This window comes from Saccopteryx leptura, chromosome 8 (assembly GCF_036850995.1).
Source record: "Saccopteryx leptura isolate mSacLep1 chromosome 8, mSacLep1_pri_phased_curated, whole genome shotgun sequence".
Lineage (NCBI taxonomy): Eukaryota > Metazoa > Chordata > Mammalia > Chiroptera > Emballonuridae > Saccopteryx > Saccopteryx leptura.
This window is the reverse complement of record NC_089510.1, coordinates 51,407,326-51,434,922: the sequence shown is the minus strand read 5'-3', so window position 1 is coordinate 51,434,922 and position 27,597 is coordinate 51,407,326. Positions and strand designations below refer to the sequence as shown.

General features: G+C 44.6%; 1 protein-coding gene across 2 annotated transcripts in view; it reads right to left on the bottom strand.

The window, feature by feature from the left end:
• Positions 1–5,474: 5,474 nt before the first annotated feature.
• CASR (calcium sensing receptor) overlaps positions 5,475–27,597 on the bottom strand; it is a 102,514-nt gene continuing 80,391 nt past the window's right edge. For both annotated transcript variants that reach the window (XM_066347247.1, XM_066347246.1), the window contains exons 5-7: positions 23,516–23,746; positions 10,102–10,225; positions 5,475–8,442 (exon numbers count right to left, since the gene is read on the bottom strand). In XM_066347247.1, the coding sequence (XP_066203344.1) occupies positions 6,938–8,442; positions 10,102–10,225; positions 23,516–23,746 (1,860 nt within the window). In that variant the 3' untranslated portion in view covers positions 5,475–6,937. The remainder of the gene's footprint in view (positions 8,443–10,101; positions 10,226–23,515; positions 23,747–27,597) is intronic.

The window sequence follows — 27,597 nt, the reverse complement described above, 5'->3', positions numbered from 1 at the left end:
TTCTAACAAAAGTTTTTAAAGTCTTCTAGGCAACTTTTTCATTTGAGTGAAAATCCTTCATAACTATATAATTCATTTTTTATTTTCAAAATAAAGGTAAACAGTTTCCCATAGCCAGAGGACTCTAAAGAAAATACTTCTGACCTATTTTATACAAGGTAAAAACAGACCCTAGTTTGTTGAAGCTGCTGTTTTTCAGGTTTTTACAACTAAAAGATAATAGATTGAGAGAAAATGGCTGGTAATGATTGTAATGCCAGTGGCTGAGGCCAGATAGGTTTACATCAGATTTGGGCAGATGGTAGAGAAACCGCGGAGCCAGAAAGCGTTGGGACCATTCCCGTTTAATAGACTCTTGCAGTGGTGGACAAGCAAACTGGCAGAGGCAACCTCTTCCCATGGCAGCAGGCAAAGAAACAGCAAAACACAGCGGTTAGCAGGCAAACCACAATCTGCCCAGAGGGCAAGCACCTCTGGCCTTTCATAAACACATGTGGCGCTGCCACGTGGTCACGCCCTGGTCAGGCAAGTACAAGAGAGCAAGCCCAACACAGCTGTTTTCCCAACATTTCACCCCTTTAGTGTTGCTTGCCTCACAACCTATGTGACAGGTCTCTTCTGCAATGGTCCCTGTGCAAGGAGTGAGGTACATTACATAAACAGAAACAGTACAGACTTCAGCAACCAAATTACAAAGGCATAAGCTATACCAAAAATGACAATTATAAGGGTGCCCTTCATAATGTCTCCCTGAACACTCTGCCTAGGGAGTTAACTGGAGGCCCACCTCTAGCCCCCTACGCCATGGGAGGTAGGAGGGCCTGTACAGTCCAGGGCTGTGTCCACTGAAACTGTGAAGTGTCTTTGGTGTGTCTCTGCAACTGGATGGGAGCAGCTTCCCGGTGCAGGAGGGCCTCCACAGGTGCTGCAGCCCTCCCATCAAGGTCTCTTGTAGTGCTGACTACAAGCAGCATGTCCATCCAACAGGGGAGCTGGTGCACCCCCTCTGGTTGCAGTCTATTATGCCATTCAGTGATCAGTCTATGATAGAAAGCCCAGCTGTCTGTGCAAATCACCTAAGATGGAAGTCCATTACAGGCAACTAGCCATACAGCAGATAACAGACAGCAGCACCTTTCCATAAGTGCTCTGTCCATTACCACAAGCCCCATCCAAACCCCTTAGCAAGCTTACAGGGCTTGGTGGGGTCAAACACCTTCAAGGCTTGTGCCACCTTGACAGATCTCTTAGCTGCTGCTGCTGCAAAAAAGCACCTATTATCTTCTAGTGCCGACACCAGCTGCACATTAGAAGGGGCCCAGGGCATTACCAATTTCACATGGGGCCTCTGGTCCCCTGCCTGTTCCCATGAGGTCGATCCCTCAAGCATTCCCCCTATTCAAACTGGAACAGTGGGTCTTGGAGGATCCTCCTCTTCCTCAGCTGTTTCCAACAAGTAATCTTGCAACCATGCAACCTGAATGCCAGCCATTTTCTTGGCAGCTGCTGGGGCTGCCCGCTTCCCCTGCTTTTTCAGCAGCTGGAACCTCTGCTCTGGCTCAAGCTGCCGCCAAAGCTCTAACAGGATTTTATTAGACCTGTCATCGAATTTCTCCCTATCTGCCCTGGCCACAATCAAATTTACCCACATCTGTGTTCGGGTAGCCTTTACAGGCCTGTTTCTCTGGTTAGTTGAGGGGGCACAATGGGCATCAGCCTGCATATTTCATGCTGCCTCTGCCCCCCCAAATCTTCAACCGTCTGTGGAACCACATTGATGGGCTGCCCCACATAGGGGCTCAAGATAGCCACTAGTGACCCCAAAAGGGCTGACCGGGCACTACAGAGAATAAGGTTCCTCATCCCTGCCATAAACACTTCCTCATTTGGCCTAGGGGACCTCAGGTTGAAAGCAGCATTCTTCATACCCAGTTACTAGAGGACCTGCTGCAGTTCAGTATATGACTGCCACCAACTCCCTCCCCCTACCCCCAGCAAGTCTCCAGCATTCTGCCAGACCATATGAATGGCAGCCACTACCCATTCTAATAGAGTATGGTTTCCTGGGTTATCATGGCAGTTCTGAAAATGCTGCCTCAAGGAGGAGTGTGTGATAATGGTGGCTAATGTCTCCATTTCTGTTCTGGAGAGCATGATGCCATCCACTGCTATGTCCCTCAACTGCAGCAACCAAGCTGCCAGGGACACAGTGAGTTTCTGCTTAAATTTTTCCCTTAACTCCATCAGCTCTGCCTGGGGGTAGGGCTGGACCCACAGAGTGCTCCACTACCTGTAGAGAGAATTGTGCCTGCCCCTGAAGCACTCTTGGCTGCTGGGTTTTTACCTTCCGGGTCACCACCTGCTAGGCTTTGAGTCTGCCAACGGCAGTCTCAGCCTGAACCTCCTCCTCCTCAGAGGAGTTGGAAACACCTTCTCCTGCCAACTCAGAGCCACTCTGCCGGCACAAATGCAACTCTTTTTTTCAGTGCCCACTTCGGCTCTTGAGGCCACTGGCTCTCGGCCTGAAGCTGAAGCTCCAGCTCTTGAATCTGCAGTTGTTTCTCTAACAATGGTCACTGCCAATATTCAGCTTCTAGGGAAAATTGCAGCCCCAAGATCCATAATTCCTTCTCCAGATACCGTTCCAATTCTAGGAACCATTTGTGTTCAGCCTGCATTTCACATTGGAGTTCTTGAGCTTGGTCAGTCTCCTTCTCCAGTGACTGTTGCATTTCCTGCTTCTGTCGAGGCTCAGTCTGCAGCTTACCCTGGAGTTTTTGACTCTGTGCAGCCTCTCACACAGGGCTTTTGGTTTCTGCTTGCTGTGCTGTAAAAAGCCCCAGTCAATGGCCCCCAACAGGAGAGCCACAGGGAATAGCCACTCCTCTATCCCACTACTATATTCAAAGGCAGCATGGCCAATGGAGTCCTTTACACATTCCATCACTCTGATATTGATTGTTTTTGCTTCCCTCTTCCACTTTTATGGAGCCTCATAATTACATTGGGTCCACCTGGATAATTCAGAACAATTTTCCTTTCTCAAGGTCAGCTGATTAGCAACTTTAATTCCATCTGCAACATTAATTTTCCCTTTGCACGTAGCATAACATCATTATAGGTTCTGGAGATTAGGACCTGGGTATCTTTGGAGGGCCCTTATTCGTTCTTCCACCAATGCCTATACAGGTTCTGAGATATGTGTCCTGTTTTCTTCTGGTGCCTTGAAAGCTTGCTAGCCTCTATGAGTTCTTCATACCAGCAAGGGAGGCAGCAGTCAAGTAGACATGGCAATGTAGAGTGCCAGGTGGAGGGGGCCTGAGAGTTGCCTGTTAGTTTTCAGGCCCCAGTGCCCTTTTTCATGAGACAGCTGGCCATCCTGGAAGGGGCCTAGTGGTTGGGACAAAGAGATATAGCTGTGGAAATCACTGTGGATCCCATGACTAGGTACTGTATGGAGATGTGATTGATGGCTCAGAGGATGCTAGTGCAGAGGCATAGCCATTATTGGGAGATCAGATAAGAATGCTCTCAGAGCCTGATCAGGTGGTGGTGCAGTAGATAGAGCATCAGACTAGGACACAGAGAACCCAGGTTCGAAACCTCGAGGTCACCGCTTTGAGTCCAGGCTCACCAGCTTGGGCACAGGGTTGCTGGCTTGAGCGTGGGATCATAGACATGATCCTATGGTCGCTGGCTTGAAGACCAAGGTTGCTAGCTTGAGCCCAAGGTCGCTGGCTTGAGCAAGGGGTCACTTGGTCTGCAACTATGAATTGATGCTTCTCGTCTCTCCCTTCTTGTCTGTCCCTCTCTCTGTCTCTGTCACACACACACACACACACACACACACACACACACACACACACACGGAAGAATGTTCTCAGAGATGACCACAGCAGTTACCCAGGTTTGAGTAACCCTACCCCCTTTACACTACAAAAAACCCTCCTGGGAGGGCGGAGGAAGAAACCTCTGAAGTGACCCCCAGAAATTTAAATTGATTCAGAAACTTTGAAGTTACTGGGAAAAATAATCCCAATTTGACTAACATAAAGTTTCTGTTGTGAGGATGAATGGGAATTAAAGATAGAAACTAGGTTATTACAGAAAAATAATGCAAGTTCATATTTCACACCCCTGATTTTGTGCTGAGAGTTATCCCAGCTACATATAAACAAGGACAATGATGTCGAGTCCCCCTTTCTGACAAGAATAATGGGAGACACTGCTCTGTTTGCAAGCCCTTGGTGACACGAAGCTCAGTATGAATGGTGCCGTCTTCTGTGATGAGCCTCCTGCTCCAGATCAGCCATGTGGGTGCATCAGTCTTCAACCTTGTAGTCGGTCTTGGCAAGGAGGAGTGTGTGACATTTTGAATAGCTAATAGTTTTGCATAACTATTCTGACACATCAAAACCAAGCCATCAACCTTTCAGCTTTTAAGCAAAGACCAAGTAAAATATTCAATATGAATCTCCATTCAGCTCCGTGCCTTGCTCAGAGGTATGACCCGGCGGCAGCAGCAGGCTGGGCCTGGCTGGGGAGCGGATGGCTTGCCAGAGTCTTCCCGAGTGAAACCTTCTCTTAGCCTCAGCAGTGCTCCCACAGGGCGCCCCCTATTTGTCTTTCCATCCAAACTAACAACTGTCATATCAATAGGTTACTTTAAAATCACGGGAAGGGCCCTGGCCGGTTGGCTCAGCGGTAGAGCGTCGGCCTGGCGTGTGGGGGACCCGGGTTTGATTCCCGGCCAGGGCACATAGGAGAAGTGCCCATTTGCTTCTCCACCCCCCCCTCCTTCCTCTCTGTCTCTCTGTTCCCCTCCCGCAGCCAAGGCTCCATTGGAGCAGAGATGGTCCAGGCGCTGGGGATGGCTCCTTGGCCTCTGCCCCAGGCGCTAGAGTGGCTCTGGTCTTGGCAGAGCGACGCCCCGGAGGGGCAGAGCATCACCCCCTGGTAGGCAGAGCATCACCCCTGGTGGGCATGCCGGGTGGATCCCGGTCGGGCTCATGCGGGAGTCTGTCTCACTGTCTCTCCCCGTTTCCAGCTTCAAAGAAAGAGAAATTAAAATCACAGGAAGGCAGCCCTTTGGAAGAAAGTGGTCAGAGGAGGATGGTAACAGGAGCTATGAAGGTTGAGGCCTCATACAGATGTAATTGCTAAATTTGGCCTTGGCTTAAGACCCAGCATTTAGGGTGATCTGAGAAACTGCTGCCAGACTAGGTCAGTCTCCCTTTGGTGCTGGAGACTGGCTGCTGACACAATGGGGGCAGAGCATAGCCCACCGGGGGAGTGGCCAACGTGGCTTCTTCAGCATGAGCAATATAACTAGGGCTGACACCTTGAACTGGGCCCCAAATTCTTGGGCTTATTATGGAGAAAATTACTGTGATCAATGGGCTTGTTATTAAAATATGAATGATAAATAAACAAGCTTTGTTTTGAATTTTAAACAAGTGAAAATAATTACAATATCAGTAATAATATTAATATTTATTGTGTGCTTACTATGTGCTAGGCATCATGCTAAAGTACTTTACATACATTATCTCATTTAATCCACATAAGAATGCTGAGGGAAAAGAACGATTATTACTCCCATTTTAGAGACAAAGAAGCTGGGGCTTAGCAAGTGTAGGGTTCCCTGTCTAGGGCTACCCAACTTATAAGTGGCCAACCTAGGGCTTGAACCCAGGTTTCTCTGGCTCTAGAGCCTGACTGCTCAGTGGTATGTCATTCAGCCCCTTTAACTCACTGCGGGCAGACTTCTACTGCTGAAGGGAACATGGTATGGCATTTGGGAAGGGGTGGTGGAGTGCCACGCTAATGCCCTGTGAGAACTCTCTTGGAACCACACTTTCTTACCCCAGCAACTAGTAGGCGACCAATGACTGAGAGCTCATCCTCTCACAGAGGCAAGGGTAAGTGTGGTTTCAGGAAGCCTTTGGGGCAAGGATTGGAGGGAGCTTCTGGACCCCTGGGTCCCTGAAAGGGCTCACTAGGGCTTAGCTCATGGTGTGGGGGTGATGGGGTAGACAAGGAAAATGAATCTCAATAATACTGCTTTACATAAACCAATCTGTGAGGTTTCTTTTCCTTCAGTTTGTATTATCCATGGACTGTTACAACTGAAGCATATGTAGCTTTCTTAAGGAGAAAGCTACATATAGCAGTATTGATTACAGATACAGCTCATTGGAGTCATGTAGTCCCCTCCCAACAATTCAAGACGATTCTTTATCATCCTGGAATCTAAATATGGCATTGCTATCACATTCTGGGCAAAACCAGATGTGTTGGTACAGGAGGGACGCTAACCTTCTAGACATCACATGATAGCAGCAAGTAGAAGACCAAATATCTTATGGTTTTCATAAATAGGAGGGGACACATTACCTATGGCTTTGGACATTTAAAGTTCTTCCCTTTGTCAAGGTGTGGGGCAGCACTGGTGACATTATGCCTTTCAGACTCTGAACTTCAGTGGTGGCCAAGTTGATGTCCTGTCACTTGTCTCTGGGCCAGGCTGGCCGCAATGCTCAGGGCAGCCATTTCCATGTGAAGAAAGAAAGAGAGAGAAAAAAGGAGGGGGTAGATGAGTAGCTTAAAGCCTGGTCCCATCTCTGGGATGTTGGGTGGGTTAGAATAGAGGAGGAGAACGGAAGAGACATGAACAGCAAATCTGACTATGGCGATCTCAGCGCTCTGCCACATCCAACCGCAGAAGCACACAGCTCTTCTTGGTTAATTTGAAAGGAAATAGTAGTCAATTCACTGTCATTTAAAACTGTGCTACCAAAGTCGAGGCCAATGGCACGCCTATTATTTCTTCCTTCCTCAGAGGAAAGGAGTTGGGAGCAGTCCTTCATCGCTGTCGGAGAGTGTGATCCCAGGAAACCTCTCTGCATCCTCCCTGGACCGGCCCTCTCCTTCCATTTTATGAGTGCAGTATGTTTTCTGTGACAGTGCTGCCTCCACCACTGATGACAAAGCCCCGCGAATTGGACACTACAAGTGCTGGGGACACCTCTTCAGGGTCCTCCGTCTCTGGCTGGTGGTCCCCGCCCACAGGCCCGGGCAGGCCTGTCTCCTGGGCGGCAGGTTCGGAGTCTGTGTCCCCACACTGCAGTGGCAGCAACGCCTGGTGTCTGGTCAGGGTGTCGTTGCTTTTCTGGGCCTCCAGGGAGTTGTGGTGTGTGGAATTCCTGTGAGCTGTGGCACTCTTCTGAGGCTCGTCAAAGCTCAGTGAGAAGGTGACTGTGCCGCTGCCGAAGATGACCTGCTTGCACCTGGGCTGCTGCTGCGGTTGCTGCTGCTGCTGCAGGCTCAAGGGCAGCTGCGGCTGCTGCTCCTGCTGGGCCAGGGCCAGGGGCTGCTGCTGCTTCTGCCTCTCGGGCTGGGGGAAGGGGTCTTCGCTGTTGCTCTTGCTGCTCATGGAGGAGGAGGGGGTGGAGCCCGTGGAGCCCCCGAGGCTGTTGGACCGCTTGCGGGAGACGTTGCTGCGGCGCAGCGTGGCCCGGGCCGCCACCTTGAAGGCGTGCGCGGCCGTGCTGCAGCGCACCTCCTCGATGGTGTTGCGGGCCGGCTTGAAGAGGATGATGTAGACCTTGTTGAAGAAGATGCAGGCCAGCAGGCCGAAGCTGGCGGCCAGGATGGCGATCACCTCCACGGCGGAGACGAACTTGCCGTAGGTGCTGGCGTAGGCTGGAATGAAGGAAATCCAGACGATGAAGAAGATGAGCATGCTGAAGGTGATGAACTTGGCTTCGTTAAAGTTCTCCGGCAGCTTCCGGGACTTGAAGGCGAAGAAGAAGCAGATGGCAGCCAGCAGGCAGGTGTAGCCGATCAGGAAGCCGAGAGCCATGAGCGAACCCTCGTGACACGTGATGAAGATGATCTCGTCCTCCAGCTCGTGGTTGCGGTAGCTCGAGGGGGGCGCAGTGTAGAGCCAGATCACGCAGATGACGATCTGCATGAAGGTGCAGAGGAAGACCAGCAGGAACTGCAGGTTGAGCCCCCACCACTTGCGGTGGAAGCTGGTGGGGATCTTGGCCTCAAACACCAATAGGACGCGGTTGGTTTTCACCAGGATGCAGGAGATGCAGAGCACGAAGCTGATGCCGAAGGCCGGCTGGCGCAGGCGGCAGGTCCAGTCCTGGGGCTCACCGATGAAGAACAGGGAACTGGAGAAACAGCAGAGCAGGGAGAAGAGGAGCAGGTAGGAGAGTTCTCGATTGGTGGCTTTGACGATGGGCGTGTTGCGGAACTTGATGAAGACACCGAGCACGAAGGAGGTCAGGAAGATGCCCAACACAGCAAAGAGGGTGAGTGCGATACCAAAGGGTTCGATCCACGACAGAAACTCAATCTCCTTGGCAATGCAGGAAGTATGGTTCTCATTGGACCAGAAGTCATCGGGGCACTTGTCACAGGCACTTGCATCTGTAAAATGTCCCAGTGAAGAGATAGTGATTCAGTGCACAGATTAAAATTTGTGAGTGTGAATACGGTGGTGAGGGTACACAGGCTATTGGGTGTGATCACTTTATGTTGTGCTGACTGATGAAAAATTGTAATTTTTTTTTTTACATTATCACATAATATATTGAACCCTGACTTCTGTTTATAGAGTTAGTTAATTTCAGGTACCTTTGATGATTTTATGATTGTTCTCCCTTTGTACTTGGTGGGGGTGTACATACTTCCTTGAACACTATCTGCTTATGGTTTGTGGTAGAGAATGACCAATCTTGCTGGACAGGTGGCTGCCCAGAGGTATGACATAGTCCATTAACTTTTTTTTTTTTTTTGTATTTTTCTGAAGCTGGAAACGGGGAGAGACAGTCAGACAGACTCCCGCATGCGCCCAACCGGGATCCACCCGGCACGCCCACCAGGGGCGACACTCTGCCCACCAGGGGGCGATGCTCTGCCCCTCCGGGGCGTCGCTCTGCCGCGACCAGAGCCACTCTAGCGCCTGGGGCAGAGGCCAAGGAGCCATCCCCAGCGCCAGGGAGAGAGACAGAGAGGAAGGAGAGGGGGTGGAGAAGCAAATGGGCGCTTCTCCTATGTGCCCTGGCCGGGAATCGAACCCGGGTCCCCCGCACGCCAGGCCGACGCTCTACCGCTGAGCCAACCAGCCAGGGCAGTCCATTAACTTTTTACGGAATGATTCAAGCTCAGCCTGACTCATTTTGGACATATGGATGGGCTTTGTAGAGATGCCAGAGTAGTCATCCTCTCAGATCAAGGTAGAGTATCTCACGCATGTGATGTGTGCCTTCCTCACTCCACATCTATGGTTTTCCAGTGAAGGAGGCTACAGACTCATGAAATCAATGAATGTTTATTGAGTCTCTGCTGTGTCCTTGGCAGCATGCAATTCAGGGAAGTGAAAGGAACATAGGCTTTGCAGAGATCGGGATGGTAACTCGGCCCTGCCATTTACTAGCTGTATGACCTTTTGTCAGGCTCCTTAACTTTTCTGAGCTGCAGTTTTCTCATCTATGAACTGGAAGCAAAACTAACCCCATTATTGTGGGGAAAATGAAATGCGATAATGACTATTATTGTTAATATTTATAGAGTGCTTCCAATATGTCAGTCAAGGTTTTTCTTGCACAGACATTTATCTAGAACTTACCATGTCCTTTACCAATGTTAACTCATTTAATCCCCACTTTAGAGATGAAGAAACTGAGGCACAGAAAGAACTTAAGTAAGACAACAAGTACAATGCCAGGCGCCCAGCAGGCAATTGACCATGGCCTCTTAAGTCTGTAGCCTGGAACAGACAGAAGTCTGTCTATTCAGGGTCACTGAGCTCTAAGAAAAAAAAAGCAATATTGGAAAGCAGTATCAAAGTAAAAAAAAAAAAGATGTGTAACAGGTGTGTTTGTAAGCTCTTATGGAATTATAAGACATCCAACATCCCTTTCTGCCCTCCTCAGGGCCCAGGTCAGCACTGATGCTCAGACGCACCTTGTTACGTAAGAAACTGTGCTAGGCACCATCTCAGCTTAGCCTTTCCAGGGACTTCACTGACCCAGGGCCCCAAAGTGGACCAAGCCTTACAGTGTCCACAAAGGACTGTTCCTTTACCCGTTTCATCGCTGTACTCCCCATCAGGACACTCCACACACTCAAAGCAGCAGGTGGGCTCCCCCTCAATGATTCCTTTCCTGGTTCCTGCCAGGCAGTCTCGGCTGCAGTTGGAGAAAGGCACCTGGAAGATGAAGAGCACAAAAGTGAGGGGCTGCAGCTGTGCTGTCAGTTTCACAGCTCCTTGGACACAGGCAAGGGGGAGGAGCTGGGCACAAGGATCAGTGCGGCAGACTCCAGGCCCACTCCAGGCCGAGGAAGGTCAAGGGGCCCTACCTCCAGGTACCGTGAAGGGGAGAGATGCCTATGGATGAGTGAACATCGAGCGTGCGTGCTGCATGCATGCACACGCACATGCACACGCACACACACACATACGCACGCACACAAACAATTTATAGTATTCTAGGAAGGTTACTTTTGGGAAGTCTATACACTGTGACCAAAATTCTCCTTAAGTAGTCCCCCTTCCATTCCCTCCAGGTCCCAGAATAAGACATCTGTTTACTCTTCAAGGAAGTAAAAGTTTGAGAAACACCAAAAGATACAGGGACATGGACCTATAGTTGCAAGGGGTCATATGAGACGAGGGAGAATTTGTTTGAAAATGAGACTCTAAACTTTGCAATTCTTGCAATTTTATTTTAGGCTTTACGGGGAGATTTCTGAGATACTTGGGGAGGCAGGTAGGACAGGCACAGACAGGTTGAAGGTAAATGGATCAAAAAGCTACATCTGGCAAGCTTAACCAAAAGAAAGCTTCAGTAGCTACATTAATTTTAGATAACATAAATTATATTTATTGTTTTTATGGACTTCAGGTACACAGAGTTTTATTAATCATAATTCTTGTTTCTTTCCATCATTCCTTGTTTATGTTGGGCTCACTGTTAGTCATTTTTAATGACTGCCACCCAAAACACAAGCTAAGACTGGGACAATAACCCTACATCTAACTATATGCTTCCTTCTCCCCCTCACTTCTGCCCACACCACATACTCATATCCTGGGTTCATCACAGGCTTGTGATACTAAATTTTCAAAGAACAGATCAATCTAATTTTATACAAACTGTACTAGAGATCAGGAAAAAAATGAAAAACTGAGCACCTTCAACTAATTCTTGTAAGGTCACTATAACATTGATTCCAAACCAGACAAGAACAGCATGAAAAAGAAAAATAATTACAGGCCCGTCACACTTATTAGATTGTTTTCAGAAACAGACTGAATCAGGTATTTGAGTTCAAGTGATTTATAAAGAAAGTTCTCCCAGTGGAAAGGGGAAGAGAATGGAGGAAGTAGAACACAGGAGGGAGGGGAGAAGCCAGGGTGTGATCTCAAGCCAAGCCCCACAGAGAGCAGCTTCTGCCTAGTCCCGGGGGGAACTCTGGACTGTGTGGGAGATATGCCCCAGGAGAGTCCTGACCTGAAGACAAGGGGCTAGGGCTTTCAGATGTCCACCCCACTCACTGGTTAAGGGTCATCTCAGAGAAATGTGCATTCCTGCGCTGTCCCGCCTCTCAGCCCGTGGGCAGAGTGGGCTGCATTGGCCTGCAGACAGCCTTCTGAGAAGGAGCAGTGAGTTCTGGTTATTGGAAGCAGAAAAATACAGAAGTCCTGGAGGTGCACACCAAGTGTAAGGTATGTGAAAAGATCTGGGAAGAGTACAACTAGTTTCCACTTATTGAAAATAGGTGAAAAAAATGCTACAACAATAAACAAATAAACAGGATAAAGAAAACACACCATGATCATGTTAGTTTCTTTTTTTTTTTTTTAGTGAGAGAAAGACGGGAAGGGGAAGGCAGGTGGCCAGTGCTGCCACCAAGCCTGGGCAGGGTGCTTGGGAGAAAGGCCCTGCTTTCCTGGAACTTTTAGGAATGGTCACTGCCGCTGATCCCCCACCCCTTGCTTCTGGCCAGCTACCCTGTCCTCCCCTCACCACCCTCAGGTCCGATGAAACACCGTTCTGGATTTGGACTCTGCTCTGAAGTGGCTAGAAAGCAGCAGAGGCCAACTGGGGGAGGGGGTCAGAGACAACTGAGGTTGTCTCTACTAGATGATTTTTTTTTTTTTTTTTTGTATTTTTCTGAAGCTGGAAACGGGGAGAGACAGTCAGACAGACTCCCACATGTGCCCGACCAGGATCCACCCGGCACGCCCACCAGGGGCGATGCTCTGCCCACCAGGGGGCGATGCTCTGCCCCTCTGGGGCGTCGCTCTGCCACAACCGGAGCCACTCTAGCGCCTGGGGCAGAGGCCAAGGAGCCATCCCCAGTGCCCGGGCCATCTTTGCTCCAATGGAGCCTTGGCTGTGGGAGGGGAAGAGAGAGACAGAGAGGAAGGAGGGGGGGGGCGGGGGTGGAGAAGCAAATCGGTGCTTCTCCTATGTGCCCTGGCCAGGAATCAAACCTGATCCCCCGCAAACCAGGCCGACGCTCTACCGCTGAGCCAACCGGCCAGGGCCTACTAGAAGATTTTTATAAATCCTCCCTAACCTCTCCCAAAGGAAACTGGCAGCAAAGGGAGGTGATGCCTTTCCTCACATCTTGAGAGTGAAGAGAGGAAGTGAAACTGCCCAGGACACAACTTTCTCATCTGGTTTAGAATTTGACCTCTCTCTTCTTCCTCTGTTCACCATGTGAGGCAGGGGGCACTGAGCCCCTCGGCTGCCTACACAGCTCCAACTTTGGCTGCTCATGACTCAGTCTGCCAAATGTGCAGCAGCCTGTTATTTCCCAATGACAGCAAGACTGTCAGCCTAAAACAAAAACAAGAACAAAAACAAAAACCAACAGTCTATGCTCCATCCACTGCACCACCACCAGTCAGGCATTCATGCCCAGAATGCAGACAAGTTTAGCATTAGAAAATCTATGCCACTCACTGCAGTAGTCAATTCACACAGAAAAATATGGTCATTAATAGATGAAGGAAAAGCTTTTGACAAAGTTCAACAAAACCTAGTGATGAAAACTTAATGAAAAGGGGCAGAAAAAATATCTTTAACTTGAAAAAGGGTAACAAAAATAATCATCCTATTTGAGGCTATATTAATAGCATTTCCTTTAAAATGAAGATGCCTACTATCACAACTATTATTCAACACTGCACTGGGTCTTTGGCTGGTTGGCTCAGTGGTAGTGTTGGTTCAGCGTGTGGATGTCCTGGGTTCAATTCCTGGTCAGGGCACACAGGAGAAGCAACTATATGTTTCTCCCCCTCCCCCTCTCTCTTTTCCTCCCACAGCCATGACTTGAATGGTTCGAGCAAGTTGGTCCCCTGCATTGAGGATGGCTTGATGGCCTTGCCTCAGGTGCTAAAATAGCCAGTTGCTGAGCAATGGAGCAGTGGCCCCAGATGGGCAGAGCATTGCTGGGTAGGGGACTTGTGCATGTGGGAGTCTATCTTTCTGCCTCCCCGCCTCTCACTTAACAAACAAACAAACAACACTGCACTGGAGTTTCTAGCTTGGTTCCTAGCTTATGTATAATACGACAAGAAAAATAAAGGCATAAATATAGGAAAGGACTATATAAAATTGTAATTATTTGCAGATGATAAGATTGTGTAGAAAATCCAAAAGAGTCAACATTCAAATTATTAGAAATAATTGGAGAGCAACCCCAGGCTAATATGCCACAAATTATCACTGTTCTTGAAAAAAAAAATCCAAGTTTCATTGATTTCTCTATTTAAAAAATGTTATTGAGTTTATTGGGGTGACGTTGTTTAAATAAAATTATACAGGCTTCAGGTGTATAATTCTACACTACATCACCTGTATATTGTACTGTGTATTTACCACCCAAAGTCCAGTCCTTCCATCACCATTTATCCCCCTTACCCTCGTCTATCTCCCCACACCCCTTTTGTCTGTGTCTATGAAGAATTTTTGCTTAATCCCTTCACCTTTTCCACCAAGCCCCTCAACCCCCCTACCCTCTGACAGCTGTCAGTGTTTTCTGTATCTATGAGTCTACTTCAGCTCTGTTTATTTTGTTCATTAGAATCCACATATAAGTAAAATCATATGGCATTTGTCTTTCTCTAACTGGCTTATTTCATTTAGCGTAATACTATCCAGGTCCAACCATGCGTTCGCAAAAGGTAAGATTTCCTTCTTTTTTACGGGTGAGTAGTGTTCTATTGTGTAAATATATATACCACTGCTTTTTTATTCACTCATCTACTGAGGCGCCCTGGAGCTGCTTCTTGGCTGTTGTAAGTAATGCTGCAATGAACAGAGGGGCGCATACATTCTTTCATACTGGTGCTTCAACTTTCTATGTATGTAGTCTTACAAGTGGAATTGCTGGGTCATAAGGCAATTGCATTTTTTTTCCAGTTTATCAAGATCTTTCTATTTATTTATTTATTTATTTATTTAATCTTATTTTTATTAATTTTAATGCAGTGACATTGATAAATCAGGGTACATATGTTCCGAGAAAACATCTCCAGATTATTTTGACCTTTGATTATGCTGCATACCCCTCACTCAAAGCCAAATCGTCCTCCGTCACCTTCTATCTGGTTTTCTTTGTACCCCTCCCCTCCCCCCACTCCCTCCCTCTCCTTCCTCGCCCCCTCCCCACCCCTCCACCTCACTCCCTGTTACTATCACATTCTTGTCCATGTCTCTGAGTTTCATTTTTATGTCCCATCTATGCATGGGTTCATATAGTTCTTAGTTTTTTCTGATTTACTTATTTCACTCCGTATAATGTTATCAGGGTCCATCCATGTTATTGTAAATGATCCGATGTCATCATTTCTTATGGCTGAGTAGTATTCCATAGTATATATGTACCAAAGCTTTTTAATCCACCCGTCCTCTGACGGACACTTGGGCTGTTTCCAGATCTTCACTATTGTGAACAATGCTGCCACAAACATAGGCAATTGCATTTCTAATGTTTTGAGGACACTTCATGTTTTCCACAGTGGCTGCACCAATCTGCATTCCCACCAATAGTGCACAAGTGTTCCCTCTTCTCCACATCCTCACCAACACTTATTTGTTGATTTATTGATAATAGCCATTCTGACAGGTGTGATGAGATATCTCATTGTGGTTTTAATTTGTAATTCTCTGATGATTAGTGAAGTTGAACATCTCTTCATGTGTCTACTGGCAATCTGTTTTTCCTTTTTGGAGAAGTACCTATTCAGATCCTTTGCCCATTTTTTAATTAGATTTTTTTTGTATTGAGTTGTATAAGTTCTTCATAAATTTTGAACATTAACTCTTTATCAGAAGCATCATTGGCAAATATGTTCTCCCATTCAGTGGGTTTCCTCTTCATTTTGTTGAGTTTTTCCTTTGCTGTGCAAAAGCTTTCCAGTTTGAAGTAGTCCCATTTGTTTATTTTTTCTTTTGTTTCCCTTGCCCGAGGAGATAGATCAGAAAAAAATATTACTATGATAATTTACTGCCTATGTTTTCTTCTAGAATTTTTAGGGTTTTCAGCCTTACATTTAACTCTTTAATCCATTTTGAGTTTATTCTTGTATATGGCGCAAAAAGATGGTCTAGGTCAGTGGTTCTCAACCTTTCTAATGCCGTGACCCCGAATACAGTTCCTCATGTTGCGGTGACCCCAAACCAAAAAATAATTTTGGTGGCTACTTCATAACTGTAATTTTGCTACAGTTATGACTTGGAATGTAAATACCTGATATGCATTATGTATTCTCATTGCTACAAATCAAACATAATTTAAACATAGTGATTAATCACAAAAATAATATTTAATTATATATTGAGAAATATTTATTACTAATGGACCTCCTTACCTAGTGTATTGGGGCTACCATTCCATAAATAGTTGCTTAACTAATGGATCTGTTTTTTCCAGATTAGTGGCAAGTTTTCTATATAGAACAGTGTGAACTACGTCATAGGATACACTGCAGTTTCTGCACAGCATGGTATCTTTCAGGGCTCTTTCACACTATAAAGCAGCTAGAGCAGAAAAATTCCAAAGGTGGAATCCACCCACCCCCAATAGACTTCTCTAGGAGGCAGATCTTTTACACTGCAGAATCCGCACAGCAGATTCCTCAGTGTGAGGCCTCTTTCAGTCTATTGGGGGGGGGGGGGGGGCGGATTCCACCTTTGGAATTTTGCTGCTCTAGGAAAAGTTCTAGCATGGAAAAAATTAAGCAACATGCTCTATATTTGAGCGGAATCTGCTGCGGCCTCCCATTGACTTGAATAGGAGAGGAAGAAATGTGTTGGAAACTGTCATTTCTCTGCCTCTTATTGAAATCAAAAGGAGGCTGCGGCAGATTGTGTGGTAACCTGAGATTCTCGGGAGCTCTCTTCCACAAAATCCGCCGCACTCCCAATGAAATCAATGGGAGGCGGATTCAATGATTTCAGCAGTTTCCTCATTCAGAATATGGGAAAATAGTGGGAGATAATTATACATTGGGGAACAGTGTGAACTACATCTTGTAGTGGTCTCTTATAGTATAAGACCGACGTAGTTCACACTGTGTAAATGTATGGTGCTTTGTGTACTGTGTAATGATTACACACAAAGCACCTTACACTTATACAGTATTGTGTGTATGGTGTGTGTACTGTTTTTACATTATTAACCTTTTTACACCAGCAGGCTGTCTCACAGGCTCTCTTGGCTCTCCGCCTCTTGCCTCTCCGCCTCCTAGGCTTCTGTCCTCTGGCGCTTGCTGCACCCGCCCACTGATGACATCAGCAAACGCCGGACACACATAATGCGCTATGGACTGTGGAGCGTGCCCCCCCCTCGCTTCCCCCACCCCTTAGGCCCGGACGGATGATGCAATCACGTCTGCGCATGACCACAGGCATTCAGTTTGGAACGCAGGTCCATAACTGCGTGCATTCAAGCTGAATAGCGCTGCTGCAGATGGTAGCGCGGCTTCTCAGCGGCTAAAGCCATCGCGAAATATGTGTTTTCCGATGGCTTTAGGCGACCCCTGTGTTTTGGTCGTGTGACCCCCGCCGGGGTCGTGACCCACAGGTTGAGAAACGCTGATGGTTCATGTTTTTTGCATGTACTTGTCCAATTTTTCCAACATCAACACCATTTATTGACTAGGACACCTAGTTTTTGACTCCTTTGTCAAATATTGATTGACCATAAAGGCTTGAGTTTATTTCTGGGTTCTCTATTCTGTTCCATTGTCTGTTTTTATGCCAGCACCATGCTGTTTTGACTATATGGCCTTATAGTATAGTTTGATATCAGATAGCATGATTCTTTCAACTATGTTCTTTTTTTCTCAAGATTGCTATTGCTAATCATGGTCTTTTGTAGTTCCATATTCATTTTTGGAATATTTGTTCTAGTTCTTTGAAATATGCCATTGGTATCTTGATATGAATTACATTGATCTATATGCTTCCATTTGTTTTATCTTCTTCAATTCTTTTGTCAGTGTCTTATAATTTTCTTAGTACAAATCTTTTACATCCTTGGTTAAATTTATTCCTAAGTATTTTATTCTTTTGGAAGCAATTATGAATGGTATTGTTTTCTTAGTTTTCCTTTCTGATAGTGCTTTATTGATGTATAAAAATGCAACTGCAACTGATTTCTGGATATTTATTTTGTATCTTGCTACTTCATTAGAAGATTGGCATTATCCTTCAGTGACTGAAGAGAGCCTCTGGCGGTACTCGAGTTGCATGAGGAAGAGTCTCAGTGAGTCACCCGGTATGGGTGAGTGGTGTTCAAGAGATTGATACAGGTTGATTCTCAATGCTAAAGCTGGGTCTGAGGCCACTCAGCAAAAGTTCCAGTGTGTACCAAATTTAGCTGATACCTGTTGGATACCTGCATATCTTTGTGGTGGTGTGGAGTCTTAGGAAATCATCAGGGTAAGGCTAGTAGAGTTTGTCAGGCCCAAACTGACCAAGATTTGACCATGTGAAGGTAGAGCCCCGTACCAACTGAGCATGCAAAGGAAAAATGGCCGTGTCCTAGAGCCACACAATGCATTCTGTCCCAGATTCTGTCTGAACCCAAGCTCAGCAGAGCAGAGCCACCATGAGTCAAGACAATGGGACTAGTTAAGGTCAGTCTTGAAAGAAAGAGAGAGGAATAACTCCTGACCCAGAGCCACACAACTCAGTCACTGACACCCCTTCAGTATGCCTAGACCTCTACCCCTGCCCAGGAATCTGAAGTTCTCAGTGGGGTGTGAGCTTTGCAGAGTGGGGCGACAGGGAGTTTAGGTGGTGGGGCTATTTCATTCCCCAAAGCTGATGCTATAATGCGGGGCATGCTCCACCCAAGAGAGATAGCATCTGCAGTATGGGAGAGGGACTCCAGCACAGGGATCCAGGTGGCTGTCCATTCAGCTCTCTCCCCAGAACCAGAAACCCTGGTCTCTCCTCACACGACTCTAGTCTGTTCCATCATCCCTCTGCTGAAAATGAGAGTGAGTGGTGAGTGGTTGCAAATGAGATTTTGTGCATTGCCCTGTTAGGAGGCCATTTGCGTCTCTAGCATACTCCAGTCTCTCTCTGGCAGACAGAATCCCCAATCATTTTCACAGTCAGATGTTATGTGGGTGCCTCTTCTTGGCTCTGGGCTAGGGAGTCTGATCTGAACCCCATGCTCCTCACAGGGAACTTTTGCAGCTGAGATAATACCTCTGGGATTTCAGCTGCTTCCTAAAGGAGTGAGGCTAGTCCTTTTCACATCTCTGCTCTTCCTACCAGTACTGATATGGCTTCTGGAAATCCTTGGTTATAAGACCTTTCTGTTCAGCTAGTCTTTGGTTGGTTACTGAGATTGATTGCTCTATATTTTTGCTGTAATTCTGGTTTGGTCCTGGAAGGTGAGTGTAGCTTCCACCTACTCTGCAGTCATCTTGGATTTTTCCTCATTGATTTTTCTTTAAAAAACCATTTCATCTTTTGTTTTATGCCTTTGGTTAATTTCTAGGTCCTTAAATGGTTATTTTGGACAGTTTTGTCCAATTTATCATTGCTTCACCATTTCAAAAACTCTGCTTCTGTCTCATTCTTCATCATGTTAGGCAACTGAGTATTTACTCTAGAAAATTATTAGGTATTTACTATCTCATAGTCTATGTATATCAGAGATAATAAATGTACCTCAAAATAAATTCTGTCTTACAAAAGCATGTTTCTTGCAAGTAGGGAGAAAGTCTGACTCATCTTTGTAGCCCCAGTTTAAAAGACTTGAATAATACTTGATGGATAATAAGGCTCATACTATTGCCAAAATGTCTCTTTAATAAAACTTTCCCTCTTCCCACCTACCTGCTTGCATTGGAGACATATTGCAAAGTTAAACACATGGAAAGCAATAAAATAATTATAATTGCTTCTAACAGAAAAGAAACAACTGGCTTGACAAGGGGTTTCTAAAAACTTGAACAGATGATTGGCATTATCTTCTAATGAAAGAGGAATGAAATGGCAGTGTAGGACCTGATGATTGCTAAGACATTGGGAAAAAAAAGGAAAAGAGAGGAAAGGAGAGGAAAGGGAAAGAAAGGAGAGAAAAGGAAAGGAAAAGAAAGGATATGGTTAAAGCCAGTACACACTAGCACATTCAACTATGGTAACAACGCACCCTCAAAGATTTTCTCTTAATTGTTCTTGAGTTACCCGTCCACTTGGTCACCTAATGAAAGCAATGAATCCTGTTTACTAAACTCACAGTAGAAATGCTTCTAAATTTTTTCTGTTGAAGAATAATGGTTGCTGTATCCTTTATCAAGGTAAGGTGAAGTACAGTTTCCTTCTAGTCCTAGATTTATAGAGTCCTAGAGTTGTGTTTTTAATCTGAGTTGGTGTGGGATATTACTGAATGCTCTGTCTACATCTGTTGACCTTATAGTAAAATTTTTCTCTTTTATTCTGTTAATGCAATAGGCTACCTTTATAAACTTTGTAATGTTGGGCTATCCTATTTCTGTAATTCACGGCAAACTTTACTAAGTCATGATGTGTTGTATGTTTTTTCACTGGTGGTCTAGGTTTGCTGATATTTTATTTGGGATTTGAGTATCTGGGCTTATAAATAACATTGACCCATACTTGTCTTTTCTTGCCTTGTCCTTGTCTGCTTTAAAAATATTTTTTTTTATCAATTTTAGAGAGAGAGGAAGAAAGGAAGAGCAAGAGAGAAGGGGGGGGGAGAGAAAGAAACATTGATTTGTTGTTTCACTTATTTATGCATTTATTAGTTCCTTTTTGTATATGCCCTGACTGGAGATTGAACCTGCAATTTTTGTGTATCGGGACAACACTCTAACCAACTGAGATAAGTGACCAGGGTTGTTCTTGTCTGGTTTTGTTGTCAAATTATATTAGTTTCATAAAATGAGTTTAGTTGCTTTCCCTATTGGCTACTGTTTAGTCTGTGAGTGGTAAAAACTCTCAAAATAACAATGGCTTAAACAACACTAAATACGAGAGTTTCTCTCTCATATTGATGTATGGGGAGGTAGTCCAAATTGATATGGTACTCCACAGTATTGTAGGTGTAGACTCTTTCTACCTTGTTGGTCTGCCATGTTTGGTCTTGGCATCATAGTCCCTGATAGTGGCATCGAGTTTCCAGGAAGCAGAATTGAGGAATGGGCAAAGAAGAGAGCAAAGGATCCTTGCAAGCACTTTCATGAAAGAAGATTTCCAGACTCCATCACATAACACTGCCACTTGCATCCCATTCTCCAGGATTTAGTCATATGGGCACTCTTAGCTGAAAGGGAGGCTTGAAAAATATGTTTATTCTGAGTGGTCATGTGCCCAGCTAAAATTGAATTCTATTATTAAAGGGGAAAAAATCACTGTGGTCCTCTAGCAGTCTCTGCCATGCTTCTTTTTCTCTTGTTCATAATGGTTAAAGAGCAGGCTCAAAATCATACAGTGACTTAGTAGAGAGCTAGGATCCATACCCAAGTCACCCTTTCGATGTCTGTAATTTCACTGTACCAAATCTTTATTTATAGTGGCCATAGCCAAAGATTAGAAGAGTGCCACCATCTGAGACCTCTCACTGCATCCTTCTTCATCCCTCAGCTAAAGAGAAATTCCACCACCAAAGGGTGGGCTGAGGCAGCCACCAAAAGGATCCATTTAGCAAAAATCTAGCAAGTGTCTTCAAGTCTCCCTAACAGTTTCATCAAAGATGCCTATCCAATTCTGGCCAAGGAAGCCCATCTGAATTCCAAGCCCCTGATGAAGATGTCTCTTTTCCTTTTAATTTGTTGCAATAAAATAAGGAAATACTTATGTAGAGTATAGTACAGAGGATGGAACACTGGGATCAGAGTCAGAGTGCTTGGATCCTAGTCTCAGCTCTTACACTGACCATCGTCTGATCTTGGTCACCTTTGTCTTCCTAAACCTCAGTATCATCAACTTCAAATTAGGGTGTCAGATACAAGGCTATTTAAAGACCCTTTAGCTCAAAATGCTTCATTAGAAAGAAAATTGAGACATTGGTTAAGGTATTATAATGCTATATTAATAAGTATGTATTTAATAGTATAATTCAGTTAATATCAATAGTATGCTTTTGCATCTTTGACCTCATTAACAACTTTGTGAGCTATGTAGGGAAGTTATTAATATATTGTATATATAGTTAAATATAGATGACATTTTTGTGGTCATTTCTACAAATAAACACAGGAAAAGAAAGAGTGGATTAAACCCTAATATTTGTTGAGTGCCTGTGTGTGCTAGGTTTGAGGTAACATTTCTATGGAAAAATCAGATTTAACTTATAACTCTGTCAACTATTCCAGGAACATAAGTGACTAAATTCATGAGGATTTTCTGTTACTCATTTTCCAATGTTTAAACCCACAGTGCATAGACTGGTAGGGGACATTCGGGTTATAGAGAGCTATACAGAAAGTAGTTTCCATGCAGGACAGGAGATGAGACATACACCAATTAGAGACAATCAATTATGTGCATTAATGGAGGTAAAAGATAACCTGGATGATTCAACAACAGGGAATCAGTGATAGTAGAGCAGATCTATTTAGATTCCAGTCAATTGAAACTTGTGATAATCTAGACCAGGGGTCTCAAACTCAACTCAGCATGTGGGCCGCAGAGCAAGATCACAGCCATTCGGCGGGCCGCACTAGGTCTACAAAAGGCAACTGTTACGCAACACTTTTCTCACTGCAGTTGAAAACAAAAAAAAATCAGTACAACAAGCACAATCGTACATGCAGTTTACTCAGTGTCACAAAACGACCAGAAACTGTAGTTCGCATCACAACTGCTGTTAACTAAGCTAATATCTAGCTAGGATGCTAGAGAAATGAAAAATACAAGTAGGCCCCTAGGCTTACTTAATTTTATCCCAAATATTTTGAACTTCGTGGATTAGTCTGCGGGCCGCACAAAATTGTTCGGCGGGCCGCGAGTTTGAGACCCCTGATCTAGACAACAGTATAATTAGTGGACAAGAGTTGTATAACCTCTGAACCCCCAAATCTTTGTTTAGAAAAGGTCATGACATGTTTATTATTGAGAATCCATCCTCTGAAGTAGGAGCTCACAACAACTTGCACACTGTGGATAAGATTCACCATCTATAGGAGACCTTTGCATGGGTAACTATCCTACATACTGGGAAGCAGTGAGATTGTAGCATTGAATCAGAAACCCACCAACCTTAGGAGAATTTGCTTAAAATGATGAAGTTGAATCTTTGACTATGTTATAAAAATTAGTTCAAGATGCTCAAAGGTGATACTAGAAAGGCAAAAGCAAAGAGTAATATAGTGGGTCTCATTCAGACATCTTGGAAGAGTTAAAGAGGATGCCCTTGTGCAGGGTTTGTTTCTACCCAGGACCTGGGTGCTACATTCAGGGATACAACCACCACAGAATGGCCATTTCAGCATATCATATGCATATTCATGGGTGATGGGCTTCTGGTTTTTAATCAGGCGTCTAGGTGCGTTGATACTCAAGGGAGGAGGATCCTGATCACGGTGACAAGCATCCTTTTATTTGTTACAAATCTCCCAAGGAGAAAAAGAAATCGTATTTTGGTTGATGGGTCAGCAGCCCTGAGCTGTTTGAATCCCAGGGAACTACATTTGTGTGAAATTAATTACCCAGGCCCTGCCTTGAGTAATGTTTATGTTTGCTTAAATATTTTGTGCTGATGGAGAAAGTTTTAGTCAGGGAAACTATTACTAGCCAGAGAGTCAGATTTGTAAAGAATAAAATTGTTTCAGCATAATAAGCACAGGGCTAAGGTTCTAAGGGTTCTTCTCTGTACAGGAAATGCTCAGGGATTTCGCAGGGAGCCCTGGTGATGCAGAGTGAGGAAGTTGAGGGAAATAGACTCATCGTTCTAGCCCAGTTTCCTGCTATGATGGAGACATCTGGACAGCACATACCTCTCTGGAGAACCCACTCCACAGGATTTTCTCCTCATTGATGAAGAGCCTTTCTCCTTTTCTGGCATAGACGTTGTAGTAGCCAACTTCCTTAAATACGATGGAGCCATCCTCTGGAGAGAGGTGCCAGTTGATGATGGAATAGTTCCCCACCAAGTCACCACACTCATCAAAAGTCACCTGTTCCCCCATATTGTTGGTAAAGTTTAGGTGACGGAGGTGCTTCAGGACCTAAAGAGGAATAGAGATGAATATTCTGAGTACAATCCACAGGGCTGCCATATGTGGTTATATAAGTTTCGTACTGTGCAAGAACAGTAGCCTTGCTCTAACAAAGTGGAAGGAACATGATTTGAGGAAGAGGCACCTTTTTCTCATTTACACTAGGGTACTTGCATGTATTGGCAGTAGTTCTGGTAAACTAGGGGCTTTACGTGGTACTCAAATTGAACCTGGGGTAGGAAACACTTTCTTGAAATCAGGAAAGAAAAATAGTACATTTCACTAAAGACCAAGACAAGGCTTCTGCAGGTGAATTGTCATTTGGCAGTGCCCCAGGAGGGGTGGGTTTGTAAGCCAGAGCCCATTCTTGGCATTTTCTGAATTGGGAAAGGACTGGAGGCACTAACGCCCTTACTATCTGCACCATCTTTCTCTATGTTACTGTTTCTGTGCAAGTATCTTGCTACCAAAAATCACAGAGAGGGGAGCAGGAGGAAGAAATACATGAAGCTGCAGGTGGAGTCCTGTTGTAATAGTTATGGCCAGTCCCATATTCTTACAGGGTTTTATGGGTCACAAAGCCCTTGTACCAAAAAAATTACTGAACTTTCCTGATCATTTTACTACTTTTGGAGAACAATGCTAAATAGTTTATATACATTATCTAAACTAATCCTCACAACAAGTAGCATTATTATCTCATTTTATTTGATAAGGAAACTGAGGCACAGAAAACAAAAGTATCTTTTCCAGGTCCACACAGCTAGCAAGGGGTACAAAGACTGCACTCTTAATGGTTATGCTCTATGGCAGCATCATTAGGCTCCAGGCTTTGCTTCCTATGTGTCCATGACATGGGTCAAGATGATTCAATGGGCACCCAGTAGCTGATCTTTCATACAGGACGTGCCTGGTGCCAGGGGTCACTGAGGCACCAAGAAAGAGTAAGACACAATCCAGCTTATGAGTGCAGGGGTGCTCACTTCCACTGTACCTCAAATCAAATCTAGCTATTTACAAAAAGGAAGATATACTGTGACTAAGTAGAGTTTATCCCAGGAATGCAAGGTTAGTTTAACACAGGGGTTGGGAACCTATGGCTCGCAAGCCAGATGTGGCTCTTTTGATGGCTGCATCTGGCTCACACACAAATCTTTAATAAAAAAAATAATAACGTTAAAAATATAAAACATTCTCACATATTACAATCCATTCATTTCCTACTGCTCATGTTCATGGTTGCGGGTGGCTAGAGCCAATCACAGCTGTCCTCCAGGGCAACACCAAATTTTTATTGGATAATGCATAACGTACACAGGTCATTGTATGGCTCTCACAGAATTACATTTTAAAATATGTGGCATTCATGGCTCTCTCAGCCAAAAAGTTTCCTGACCCCTGGTTTAACATTTGACTACACTAACACGCTACGAAAGAGAAACCATCTGGTCATCTCCATAGATATAGAAAACGTGTTTGTAACAGTCAAGCTCCATTCTAGGTAAAACTCTCAGCAATCTAGGAATAAAAGGGAACTTCCTCAACCCTATGAAGGGCATCTATGGAAAACCTACAGTAGTAACATCATACTTAATTGTGAAAGACTGACGGTTTTCCCCCTAATATTAGGAACAAGACAAGAATGCCTGTTCTCACTATGGCTGAACTGGAGGTTCTAACCAGTGCAGCGGACTAGATCAGACTGATTCAGAAAGTTCTAAGTTCTACACTCAAACAAAAACAAATAAGCAAACAAACAAGCAAAAGTATTTTCAAATAAAGTGAAAAGACATAGAATTCACTTTTTGCAAAGCTTACCATTGAAGACCATAAATTAAGGCTTTTATGTAATTGGTTGGAACTTAAACCTATATATTGAAAAGCAGAAAGCAACTTACTGAAAACCATAGTATGAATAAAAGGCCAACACAATTTCTCCCTTTGAGCTATAATTATAATCTACAGTTTTGTGTTCTGATTTAAAAAGAAAAATAAACTGTCCAGCTTAAAAACCAAATAAACAGGCCAACAAACAAGCAGAGAAGTAGTAGCAAAATTTGTTTTAAAATGTGCTAAAATATTTTACTTTAGGTAGAATAGACATCAGAAAAATTATGGTTTTTATAGCATAAAATGTTAACTATCATAAAGGAAAAAGAAGAGTCTTGTATTTTTCTGGGGATATGTTTTCTTTGTTATCTTTTAAGAGACTACAGCTAGGCCCTGGCCGGTTGGCTCAGCGGTAGAGCATCGGCCTGGCGTGCGGGGGTCCTGGGTTCGATTCCCGGCCAGGGCACATAGGAGAAGCGCCTATTTGCTTCTCCACCCCCCCCCCTCCTTCCTCTCTGTCTCTCTCTTCCCCTCCCGCAGCCAAGGCTCCATTGGAGCAAAGATGGCCCGGGCGCTGGGGATGGCTCCTTGGCCTCCGCCCCAGGTGCTAGAGTGGCTCTGGTCGCGGCAGAGCGACGCCCCGGAGGGGCAGAGCATCGCCCCCTGGTGGGCAGAGCGTCGCCCCTGGTGGGCGTGCCGGGTGGATCCCGGTCGGGCGCATGCGGGAGTCTGTCTGACTGTCTCTCCCCGTTTCCAGCTTCAGAAAAATACAAAAAAAAAAAAAAAAAGAGACTACAGCTAGAGGGAAAGTGGACAGAGGGAAAGGGGATGAGAGGATGGAATCAGAGAAGGGAAGGAGATTGGTGAAATTATATATACATAACACAGTGTTATAGAGAGCAGAAAAGCAAATCCTGGAGGGAAGGGGGAAGGGCGTTGGGGAAGGGGGGCAAGGGGGATGTTGAGGGGAACACGGGGGAGGGGGGATGTATTCGGTGGGACACTAGAATCTGTGTAAACACAATAAATTAAAATCAATTAAAAAAACCGCAGCTAAATATTATATTTTGCATGTCATGTTTTTGATTATGAGCACACATTTAATTTTCAGGAACCATTCAAAACATGGAGTAAACAGATTATAAAACTTTCACCACTTTGGTGAGGAAAACAGAAGTTGGAATCACCATAGCGCAGTACTGTTTTAGTAACAGCTGAGCGTTGCCTGAGAGAAGGGTAAATCCAAAGGACAACTGTTCCCATATAAGAATGATCACAGCAGTATGCCAGAGATGAAGGGAGCAACCAACGGCTCAAATAAAGGACTGGATGTCTCTTAATACAGGGAGAACCCAGAATTATTCAATTAGCTATAATAAATTCATTCAGACTAATTGCACGAAGGACCAGGCTTTCTTTTTTTTTGTTTGTTTTTTTGTTAACTAAAAAAAAAAAAAAAAAAAAAAAAAAAAAAAAAAGCCAAAATAGATTTAAACAGTTTCTTTTCTTCTTTTAGACATTTTTATTGAAATGAATTAGGCTAATAAATTGTTCCTGGTGAAGATTTTTACTAAGTCTTTGTCAATTTTATGAAACAAGAATTTAAATTTTAGTTGTTTCTGGATTTTTATTTCTCATTAATTTGTTTATACTCTTAAAATTCTTACCAAAGTGGTGCCTTCCCTAGTCATTCACCTCATTGATAATGAAGAGGCATATCTCCGCCTCAATTTATGAAACCAGAATGATTGCAGTTTTATTGTATGAAAATTCTCTGCTGACCTCTGAGAGACCGCCCACTTCTCCCTTATTTATATCTGTATCCATGTACTGTCCTTGTCATCTACTTAACCCGTATCCTCTCAGTATTTACCTTTGTCTCATTCTCTTCCTTTAGCTATTTGTTCATTCAACAAATATTTATTGAGCAATTAATATGGGCTAAGCAGGTACTTTTTTAAGGTTAAGAGATGCAATAGTGTTCAAGATGGATAAATAGATGTTCAAGTACTCTAACTTGGTCAGTGTGT